At 40.4% G+C, this 11,756-nt stretch overlaps 1 protein-coding gene across 2 annotated transcripts; it reads right to left on the reverse strand.

Moving 5' to 3' along the window:
* Positions 1–2,688: 2,688 nt before the first annotated feature.
* SNX20 (sorting nexin 20) lies at positions 2,689–6,743 on the reverse strand. Of its 2 annotated transcripts, XM_083370878.1 has the most exons (4): positions 6,659–6,743; positions 5,547–5,716; positions 4,239–4,381; positions 2,689–3,619 (listed from the first exon to the last, which is right to left on the reverse strand). In XM_083370878.1, exons 2-4 carry the CDS (start codon positions 5,707–5,709, stop codon positions 2,954–2,956), a joined length of 972 nt encoding a protein of 323 aa, XP_083227004.1. In that variant the 5' UTR covers positions 5,710–5,716; positions 6,659–6,743; the 3' UTR covers positions 2,689–2,953. The 2 variants fall into 2 exon arrangements, with proteins under 2 accessions (XP_083227004.1, XP_083227005.1); XM_083370879.1 differs by lacking the exon at positions 6,659–6,743 and having other exon boundaries at positions 5,547–5,949.
* Positions 6,744–11,756: the final 5,013 nt, after the last annotated feature.

The following is an 11,756-nucleotide window of genomic DNA, read 5'->3' on the forward strand; positions in this document are numbered from 1 at the left end:
GCTTAAGGAGGCGTTAGCCCACTGCTCCACCAAGGCTCTTTTATCCTTATCCATGCCTTCAGGTCCATCAGGAGAAGCCAGCTCTGGGGGTGGTGGTTAAGGTTTATTAAATTTATATGCCGCCCTTCTCCCTGAGGACTCAGGGCGGCTCACAACAATAAAAAGTTAAAAGATATAAATACAAACATTAAAAGAGGATTAAACAATATAAGAAATAAGAACAACTTAAACCAATAAAAAACCAAATTTAAAAACCATGATCAGTCCAGGCCTGCTTGTTGGAATAACCCGGTCTTTAGGTCACAGCAGAAGGACCGAAGGTCAGGGGCCATCCGCAGCTCCGAGGGCAGTTCGTTCCAGAGGGTCGGTGCGCCCCAGAGAAGGCTCTCCCCCTGGGGGTCGCCAGCCGGCATTGCCTGGCTGACGGCACCCTGAGGAGGCCGACTCTGTGGGAGTGAACCGGGCGATGGGAGGTTGACATTGGCAGCAGGTGGTCTCGCACTAGGGACTGCCGTTGTAACGGGTACAAGGAATAACCTTGAGGAACAGGTGGAAAAGCAACACTAATCTGGCAGGAATAGCCAACACCCCAGAAGGACAAGCATCTAGTTCTTCATCCAACATCCTTGGATATCAAAGATGCTGCAGGATTGGGACCCCTGTGTTATTTTTCCTGAGACTGGACTCCAAGCAACCTTGGACAATAAAGCTGATGTTTCCTATAAGGCAGTATGAAGGGAAGGTGGACCCAGCTCAAAGCGATGGGAATCAATCACAAACCCATACATTCTATAGTAGGTTTGTCAACAGCTGCTTTCATCTGATGCTGCTTTCATCTGGATCCGGGGCATCCAAACTTGGCAACTTTAAGACTTGTGGACTTCTACTCCCAAAATTCCCCAGCCTATCATAGTGGGGAATTAGGGGAGTTGAAGTCCACATGTCTTAAATGTGCCAAGGTTGGATGGACACCCCTGATCTAGACTTTCTGGATTCTCAACATTCAGTGAAGTTAACAAACTCAGGCAACTTCTGATTCCAGCAAAAATCAGCTAGGAAAATATACTGAATTTCAACTGTCCTCTGGATCATGCCAAGAGAAAGAGAAAGAGTTCGCTTTTGTTCTTCTCCTCCCCTCATTATCTGATAGTTCTTTAAAGAGTTTCAAGTTTTACTTTGCTTCCTTTTGATCAGGAGGAAATGGCAGTACAGGGAAGGAAGCACAGCTGTGCCTTTGGCTTTGAACTCACCAGGTTTAAAAGTCTGCAAGAATATTTTCCCTTTTAGCTCTCTCCAGCCTGGCTCATACAGCCTCATGATAAAGGGAGATATTAAATTGTCCTCAAGGACTAGTGGAAAAGTAAATTCTTCGATCCAAAGAGCACGGTGGAATTGTGTTGGGTGTGTGTTTCCCCCCCCCCAAATTTAAATCTTTTAATAATGTAAATGGCCTGTTTTTTTGAATTGTAAACCTCAATTCCAATTGTTTCTTTAAAAAAAAACACACAAGTTTAGATTTTTTTTCTAAAAGAGGAAAGAGGCTGTATTTATGGCGGGCTCCTAGAACTTCAGATGGCATTCAATGTGGCAGCACCATCTAGTGGCATGATAAATTCATTATCCAGAGAAACATCTCTATTCCCAGTAATTTTAACGGATGTGAAAATGGGCTTCAGCATTAATAACTTGTAACATAGATCCCAGAAGATGTTCAAACTGTTCCACCCAGATGTTACCTGCTCATGTATGTGTCATTGGAGGTTTCTATTAAATATCAGCCAGATGCTAGCCATCTCCTGTTTCTTTAGAGATTTTTAGTTTTTTGTGTCGGCGCTTCAGAAGTTTCCGTGAGCCCTCGTTGAGGGCATCAGACAAAATGCATAGGATTTGCATTTTGACTGATGCCCTCAACGAGGGCACACGGAAACTTCTGAAGCGCCGAGACAAAAAACTAAAAATCTAATCAAAGCAAACGGTTTACCTCTATATTAGAGGTATACTTGGTCCTTTACTCCTTACCATGATACAACCAAGGGTGTGTGTGCATTCACACAACACAGTTAACGCAGTTGCTGGCATGGGACGTTTTCTGGGTTTGCACAATTGGTGAATCATAAATTAACCACATGGACTGCTGTAGGACACATGAAAATGCCTCCTACCCATCAAATGTCAAACAAGCACATCCTACAGTTTTTATGTCTGTACCTGTGACTGGGTCCAAAGGAGGTACACCATCATGATGTCTGAGCCCCCCACAATTTCTTTACACATCTCTGTCCTTGGTCTTTAAACAGCATACTCCAAGCCAAGACCCAAACCTAAACCTGATTTAATTAGACTTATCCCTTAAAATGAGATTAGAATTACATTAGATCAATTCAACCTAATTCACAAGATTGCCCCTAGCGTCTTTAATTGTTCCTCCCTCGGTTGGATTAAAAACAGAATTTGAGGGCAATGTTTGCAAGGACTCCAGGAGTTGTACCCCAAGTTTCCAGTGGCCACTTACATTCCTGGACTTTTAGGTGGGGTACCCTGGCCATAAGGGTACAGACACATAGACAATAGGTCTCAGCTGCAGAGTTGGGTGCCTTTCATTTCAACTTTACTGTCCAAATATAACTTGTCCCTGGAAGAAAGAAAACTTAAATTTTGGAAATATGTCAGCATCAGCCTTGGTTTTGAATGGAAGTGTCGTACATTTATTAGGTCCGAGGGAACACTTTTACAAAATAGTTCTGGATCTCTCTGAAATGGTTCCACTGGGTGATCTCTGAATTTTATCATGAGCAAAAGGTTGTGCTTTCTGCACAGAACAAATCATGTATTAAACTGTTCCCTCATATTTTTTTTCCCCTCTAAGTTCCCAATATCTTTCAGTCTCTCTATTGGGAAAACGTTCCTGTCTCTTCAAAATCTGCACTATATTTCTCTCCCTCTCTTCTCCTCATTATACATATTCCTGTACTGTCAGTTCCTTCAGTGTCAATATTTTCTGCGGAAGCTTTTTGGCCTTCCTCTCTTCCATCTTCTTTTGGAAGAACAGGAAGTCTCTCCCAAGTTCATATCCTAAGGAGACCATTGTTTCCAGCAATGGCAGGTAGTACCGGTGACCAGGTTGCTTTTCTAAGCGCTGTAGGGCCTTCTCTCCAAATTCGAAGGCGCTTTTGAAGTTCTCCAGATCTTTGTGACATACAAGGATGGCGCAGAGGGTGGGAACCAGCAGAATGGGCCGGTGCTTTGTCAGCTTCTCTTGCAAAGCGACGGCCTCCAGAAGACCTTCCAAAGCTTTGGTGTATTGTCCTCCCCGAAGGCAGCTGTAGGCCTCTTCCAACTCTGGCCTCGTTAAGAAGTCAATAAACAGTCGAGACGTCCTGATGAATTCCATGGAGTATAGAATGCGCAAATAATCCTGGAAAGCGAGTTTTCTCTCCAGGATGACTTCCTCCATGAAATTGCCAGTCAGGATCTTTTTGGGAAAGACAAGGTCCTCCATTTCATCATAAAACTCTTTAAACAGGCTCGTGTGCAGCTTTTCGAAATCAGAATACCGGCGTTCAATCATTGATATGTTGCTGTCGAAGCTGCCAGTCTGGATTATGATGATTTGGTACTTCTAGAAGAGATACGCAAGCAAAATATTTTAGGAATGTCAGATGGAAAAGGGGGGAGAGTTATCTGGAAGTTACCCTGAATATGGGTTGTATGACTTGTAATATTTGCAGTTTTAGTTTAGCACAATGTGCGGGCTTCTCACCGTGGCAGATGGTTTAATCTTAGGTGTTAACTTACGTCCTGTGGTTTATTCAAAAATCCATGATCAAAGTACTCATGGCTTAGTACTTTGTGTGAATTACTGGGTCACACATAATGCTATACCGTAATCTATAGTTTACAGCTGGGGTACCACCCTATTCAAAACCACAATGCTTGTGCTAAGATGTAATGTAGCTTAATCCAGTAATTGCTATAATCATTATATTTGTGGCTTATAATGTGGTGTTAACCTAACCATTGTATTCTTAACCATGATGTAGTACAACAAATAAAACTATCCAGCCTTAATGAAGTTATCAGAGTTGTGATTGACTCAACCAATGAAAGCGAATTATTTAGCTAGAGATCTGAGCAACCTTAGGTCAACAGAGGTTGATTCAAACCCTAGGCTGGTTCATCATCATCATCATCATCATCATCATCATCATCACCACCACTCTTTTGTTGTATTAGCTTACCACATATTTAGAGAAAGCCTTCTCTACAATTTTGGCTGATGGGATTTCGAAAAGCACCTTGACTTCTCTGCAGCTCCGTTTCTCATTCCGCCAGTATTCCTGAAGTTCTTTAGTTGTCATGGAAGAGTTGGGATTTTTCTCACCTAAAATTAGAGTCAATGTGCTGATTTAGAATTATGGCAAGGATTGTAAATTTTCTATTATCTTTAGATCATGCATGTTTAACACCAAGCCAATATCAATGGGCATTTTATAGATTTTGATTTGATCCCCTATCATCAGCTCTACTGGAGGAAAGATTTCATAAGACCCTTATTTACAAAGATTCCCCATGTGGTACCAAGGAAGTAGAAACTCTAATTTATATTCCCATCTAGTGCTCTTTCTATGATGCTCCAAGACAAGTCTGATCACCTCAATCATTTCCAAATAGAAGGGTGATGCAGTTAAATTTTATGCTTATTATTTTTGAAGGGACCCTAACCTTATACTCACATATCAGGTAGTCAAATATTTTTCCCCACATTTAAAGTTTTCATTAGATATGCTGTTTTATTGTCCTATGACTATTTTCCCTTTCCCCTAATAACTATTAACCTATTTCTCCTTTTTACTGTACTCTCAGGTCAAAGATTGTAATAAAGATATTTGATATTATCTTTAGAGCACTGAAATAATTTTAACTTGGAATGCTAGGAGAAAATTGTATAGGCTACACTGAGTTAAACTATAAACCACAGTTTGCAAACCATAACTGCATGCAGTATATTGAGCAGATCCTTTTATCTTTATTTTCAAACCCGCCATTTCTCCAAATACTTTCATCTTCCTCATAGCACATTCAACATTCTCTAATGGGTCTTGCAAAACCAAAACCAAGTCATCAACAAAAGCCCAAAGTTTATACTTATGTGCTTTAATTTGCAATCTTTTTACTCTGTTCTTTTGTTTAATGTCCTTGTTTAGCAGTCCCGTCACCAAGATAAAGAAGAAAGGGGATAAAGGACACACCTGTCTTGTTCCTTTTTGGATTTCACTTGGTTTTGTCAACTCCCCATTCACTAAAATACAAACCTTCTGGAGTATATAAATGGACTTCAATCTCTGTAAGAAGGCCAGTCCATTCAAATTCAGCATTGAGCCGAACCAGAACATACCAATAAGGGCAATTCAGAATTCAGAACCACAGGTAGGCTCTTGTGTTGGATTACAATTCTTGCAGTACCTTTCCAGTGGAGGGGGCTAATGGAATTTGGGATGCAAAACTTCTGGAGGACAGCAAGTTGCCTATCCTATGAAATTGCTTACCTGGTTGGTTGGTGGTCTCTTTTGCTTCCTGGGGTGCTTGAAATGAGTTCATGTTTCCATAATCGTCCTCTTCACCTGAATGGATGACCATAGGAGGCTTGGCTGTCTCTGCTAAATCTTGATGTCCTTCTTCTGCTCTTGAGCAGCCCTGTTTTTCATCCATCGTAAAGCTTCCAGAGACAAATATAATCAGTAGGTATAGTGGTAGGTGATGGGAGATGGGAAGGAAGAAAGAAAAGAAGAAAGAAAAACTGACACGATAGGAGTGTTCCAATATCTCAGGGGTTGCCGCAAAGAAGAGGAAGTCAAGCTATTCTCCAAAGCACTTGAGGACAGGACAAGAAGCAATGGATGGAAACTAACCAGGGAGAGAAGCAACCTAGAACTAAGGAGAAATTTCATGATAGGGAGAACAATAAACCAGTGGAATGACTTGCCTCCAGAAGCTGTGAATGCTCCAACACTGGAAATTTTTAAGAAGAGACTGGAGCACCATTTGTCTGAAATGGTATAGGGTTTCCTGCCTGAGCAGGGGGTTGGACTAGAAGACCTCCAAGATCCCTTCCAACTTTGTTATTCCATTCCATTCCATTCCATTCCATTCCATTCCATTCCATTCTACTCTACTCTACTCTATCTGCTATCTAGGGAATGATCAGATGAGAGAGGACATACAGTAACTAGCAGATCCATAACGGGCAGAGAAAAAAAACCCTCCTCAACTTTTTAGGCTATAAAAGATCAGCCAGGAGGTTTATCATATCAAGCTTGCAAGATTTAGTTAATGTAGCCTTACAATAGAATAGAATTATCTCATCTGGTTATGTTTCTTGTTTGGTCTACCTGAGAAAACTGGCACTATATCACACAAAGCTTTTCAGACATGTTTTCCAGCATAAGTTGAATAAGTTGCAGTGGGTTGAGTCCACACAAAACACACAGTGGATGGAACTCTCTCACAACTATCTAGCCTATTGACTCTCCAACAGACTCTAACCAGACAAAACAATACAGTTAGGAATAGTCCTAAGTCCTAAGCAAAAATGACAAGCAAGCATATCCCATAAATTTGAAACCTGCCTATTCTTAATTAAGACAGACAAAATCCTGACCTGGTAGAATTCTGGAAATTATTTGATATGTTCTGAAGCTCTTGCCTCTAAAACGCAGTGATAGCAACACTTCTGGCTTCCTTTTGAGTTCTCAAGAGACAATAAACATTGAGTTTCACTTTAGATATCTTGGTCAACTTCTCTATTTTAGACTAACGGAGGAAGTTTAGCTGAGCTTCCTCATTCTTAATCTCATCTGTGTTGTTTTAAGAAGATGGCTACTACAAAAATACACGAGGAGTCTGAATTTTTGAAATAGGATACCTGGTTCCTTGATGTGAGGACAAGGTCTGGGCACACTCCCAATAATCTGGTCAACATTGAGAATAGCAATCTTAAAAATGTACTAGTGAAGCTGGTATATGTATTGATTGCCCCAGTCACCTATTTTTCTACTTTTCCATGGAAAATTTCAGCCAGAAATGTCTGGATTTATGGAGCTAAGAACCAGGATTCCAGAAACTGATGAAGGACACATGGATTTTTGAAAACTTTTAAGATAGGTGGGTTGCTATTATTTTATCTCACATGTTTTGTACTGTTTAGGCTTCTTTGTTCTTAGGGATTGTCTCTACTGATCTTTGAAAAAAAATACCGTATAAGCAGCTCCAAAACACAACAAGTGGACAGAATGGAAATACTTTATATTCATCATATTTAATTGATGATGGTGATGATTGAATCTGAAGCATATTCCAGGCTTTTACATCACATGTTTTTTTTGGAAGAGAGATTCGCTTAATTCTAGGAACATGTCAGATAAGTACAGTCTTAGAGGACCTATCCAAGTAAGGACAACTCACTGTGGGCTTTATGTGGAATGACTTGCTTGAAGTTGTGGGTGCCTTACCACTGGAGGTTTTTAAGAAGAGACTGGATGGCCACTTGGTCTGAAATGATATAGGGTTAAGGTTAGGTCACCATAAACTCATAGAGCAAAATGGACATCGCCAACAAATTCGGAGTTCTTGGGTATGGTTAGGAGGGCACTGACTTTTCTAGGCTACCCTATCTACATTTCCTGGTAAAATACATGGGAAAATCCCATTGGAGAAAAATTCCACTTAGGGTTAGGGTTACGTCACCACGAACTCATAGAGCAAAATGGACATCACCAACAAACTCGGAGTGCTTGGGTATGTTTAGGAGGGCACTGACTTTTCTAGCCTGCCCTATCTATGTTTCCTGGAAAATCCCATTGGAGGAAAATTCCACTTAGGGTTTCCTGTTTGAGCATGGGGTTGGACTAGAAGACCTCTGAGGTCTCTTACAACTCTGTTATTCTGTTATTCTACATTTTGTTTTTTTCTGCAATTTTTCTTTTGTTTGATCATCTGCCTTTTGCCGAGAGCTCACCAAGTCAGACTTCTAAATATGCCTATGAAGATGTCACTAATGAGATATATTTCTAGGCTACAATTTACCTAGATGCATCAGGTCCCCTTGAGTTTGTTAAAAGTAAATAGAAATGAAGGAAAGAATCTCCATCCAGTGTATGTATTTTAAAGGATTAATATTTATCAGTTATTGCCTCTTAAGCAGGTCATGGTTGAAATAAGCTCTACTGATATGTGAGCAGCCAGCTTTTTGGCTATAAATATAATGTTCAAACTGCTTCCTGTCAAAACTAATAAAAAAACAGTAGCCAAGAACTTTCTGATTTACCAGTCTCTAATCCAACCTATCAGCAAAAGATAATATGGCTTAAAATAGCTGCTACGATCTAATAATAGAATTGTGCTAGCATAAATGTCTGTGTTATTTAAATTTCTGAGAATTCTGGCTGGCAATTTCCATTCGAACACAATTCTTTTTCAGCTGTTGTACCTACAGGACCTCAAAATAGGTTGTTTGATGTTGTGGTGAGGTATTTATTTTTGTGGGGAAAAATGAGATTTGGGGCACTAACGGATTTCCCCCAGAAAAATACGATTGTGGGAGACTTTCTTAATTTTGTGGAATTCAGCATTGCCGACACCATTATATATGGAGTGAGCGGATCATTTCTTCAAGTCGTAGTGAGAAACTTTTCAAAGACAAGGGGTCCGAACTTGGTTCTTTAAACTTTCAACTAAAAAAAATCACAAACAGCAGGTTGGGTCACAGATGTTAAGCAATTATCCTTTTGGTTTAGTGTGTTATTATGTGACTTCAGATGTTGTAATTTGTCATCTGAAGAATATGGCTTAGATCCTGCATGCGTACACACCCCTTATTCAACAAACTGAGCTTTTAAAAATGATAATCTTATCATTATGTATGAACCAGGATATATTCTTCCATTTTATATCACTCTGTTAACAGACAGAGAGCTATTTATCTATGTCTGTCTGTCTGTCCGTCCATCCATCCGTTTCCATTCAAGTGTGAAGAATACGGTTTCAAATCTTCTGACAGAATAGAAGCCCATTGCCCTGATCAATATTTTGTATGAGGACAATGGAGCATCATATTTCCTTCTTCTTTTCTTGTGGATTTCTTTAGCGTGTCTGTGTTTACTTACCTTCCTTGCATTTTGAAGAACTAGACAGACTCAAGTGTTTTTAAAACGTTTATTTAAAAATAGGAAGGGCAGGGCAGAAAGACAGTACAACACAATAATCAGTCAACAAGGTTCCGTGGAGCTGAAGAAATCCAGAATCTGCAAAGTGTATGTATACTTTAAGGGTGCACAATCTGCACGCTCAGAGGTGCCTATTTCTAAAGCTCCCTGAAGTCAAAGTTTAGACTTCTGAAGAGCGTGATCCATACTAGACGGCTGTGAAGGAAAGGGGGAAGAAAAAAAAAGAATATCGGAAAGATAAGGAAATACAAAGAGATCATAGCTAATTCCACCTACTGCTTAAGATCTACCCACACGGGACTTTCTGCAGAAAAAGTCCCCCATCCAGTGTTAAAAAAGACATGAAAATGCATTACTGATATAATCAAATAAATAGTTTGTTGGGATTCACTCCAAGCTTGGGTATCTGAAGACTTTCTGGTTTTTAACCAACTGGGCTTCAAAGCCTGAAGCAACACTCATTTTTAAACCGAGATCCCTTCTTCTCAAAGCTAAAAGTTATAGCTTGCATAAGAATCTTCGTGTTAATCCTCTTCTAAGGCCCGATATTTCGTGCAGATTTGTCCTTCCCCCCTAACTTCTTATTCTTTTCCAGATAGTCCAGAGTGACTTCTAGTTTTTTCTATCTCTTTTGGTTTGTTTTGCATAATCTGATCCATCGGGTTCGCTATTGTCTCATAGGCTTTGAAGTCACGGCCTGGAAATGTACAACATCCCTTCCATTCATCCAGGTAGTCTTGGAGATCAACCGGCATGTTGCTCTGATCTGGGTCATCCTCTAGAGTTAGATCTGAAGCGCTGTTCAGTAGATCACCGTCCTCTTTCCCCTCATGCATCATCGCAGTAATTTCCATACTGTCATTGTCCCTGATATCTGGAATGCTGTCGGATAAAATGTCGTGGACTATCACCGGTTCCAAACCTGGGGTGTACCACTTGGCTCCAGAAAACTCCAGGATTTTTTCCACTGAACTGCAGGAAAAGCACATAATTTCATCAGAGGAGAGAGGGCTGAATTTCAGACTGCCCAACACAGATTGCCCAGTGGCCCACAGGGGATGGGATACACCCCTGAAAATATCCTGAAGTAGAATAAAAGGTATTCTGAATTGTTTTTGTAGGCTATGGGGAATAGCAACCAAAACCAAAACCAAACAACAAAAAACAACAACCAAGAAATATTTTCATTTTATCATTTCAATAAAAGATGGCACTGGGTTTGGTGCTTCTCAGTATTTTGAAAAGTCTGGACACATTTTTGGAATTTTATATTTTGGTGTTATGGGGTTGTTGTTTTTTTGCATAACACTTAAAGGAAGCTCCCACATTTACTCTGGGAAATCAAACGAAGGGAACCCATTTCATCTGACAATGCTTTACTGTCAAGCAATAACATCCAATGTTACGTCAGAAACTTAACATTTACAGTATTATTTCTTTTACTGGTGTAACATTGCTTGGTACTCAGCTTTGATGGACTGTTTGTAAATCAGATAATAACAGTTTGAACAATATCATATAGGTTGGCCTAGAACCCCCTTTTGGGTTAGATACTCCGATTCTTTCATCTAGAGAAGCTTCTCCAAATGGTTTCTACTTGTCACACTGTTTTAGCAAGCCAAAGAATGAAAAGAATAGTGGGTACCTTCTCCTTGTCCTAAAACAGCAAAGGCAACATAAAATGGTCCCATGGAAGCATCTCCAGCACTTTGTTGTCATTTGTTTGAGCTTTTGAGGTGGCCCCAAGACCTCTTGAAGAAGCCACTTGAGAACAAGAACAGTCAAGTCTACTAAGTCCTAACACTAGACACCCAAAGCTCCCTCTCGGCTTGGATAGAGGTCCCTGAGTGAATGGTCCACCTCTATGACCCCAGGATACCTTGTGTTGCCTTTGTGACACCTTTCAGCTCATGCTTTCTGTGCATTGTTCCAAATAATTTGCATACTGGCATCACATTGGTGCAGAAGTGCTAGCCAAATAGTATTTTTTTTTAAAAAAAGTTAGGGTTGAAAAGGTGAAGCTTAACCCCACTGTGATTACTCAAGCGTGTAAGAAGAGGCTTGTAGCTGAGTCAATTCTTTGTGCCGGAAGCATTGTCTTCTGGGGATGAAGACCAACAGGGTCCAACGAATGCCAGCCCAGAACCAGCTTTGCTTTGCTACCTTCTTGAGACATCTCTGCTTCCAGAGATTTGTTCTAAATTCCTGTGGGAAGAGTTGTCTCCCTCTCTTTTTCCGTATCTTGATCTCCTGCAGATGCAGCCAGCTTTGTTTACCCAAGATCTGGCTTCTTCTTCCTGATCCTGAAGTTTCCATCATTTCCTGTTCTCCATTTTCTCAGCATAGCAACTTGTTGGCACCACCATACTATTTGGGCAAGCTGACCAACTAAGATCGTTGTTGAGCTATGCAGAGGTTTAGAGTACAACAGAGGGCTGATGCCATGGCCACTTAGCAACATTTCAGTGTTATTTTGCTTATTTCTTGGTTTTGCTTTTTTTTTTAAACAAAACAAAACACTCAACTCTCCTTCCA

This window comes from Vipera ursinii, assembly GCF_947247035.1.
Source record: "Vipera ursinii genome assembly, chromosome: 10".
Taxonomy (NCBI): domain Eukaryota; kingdom Metazoa; phylum Chordata; class Lepidosauria; order Squamata; family Viperidae; genus Vipera; species Vipera ursinii.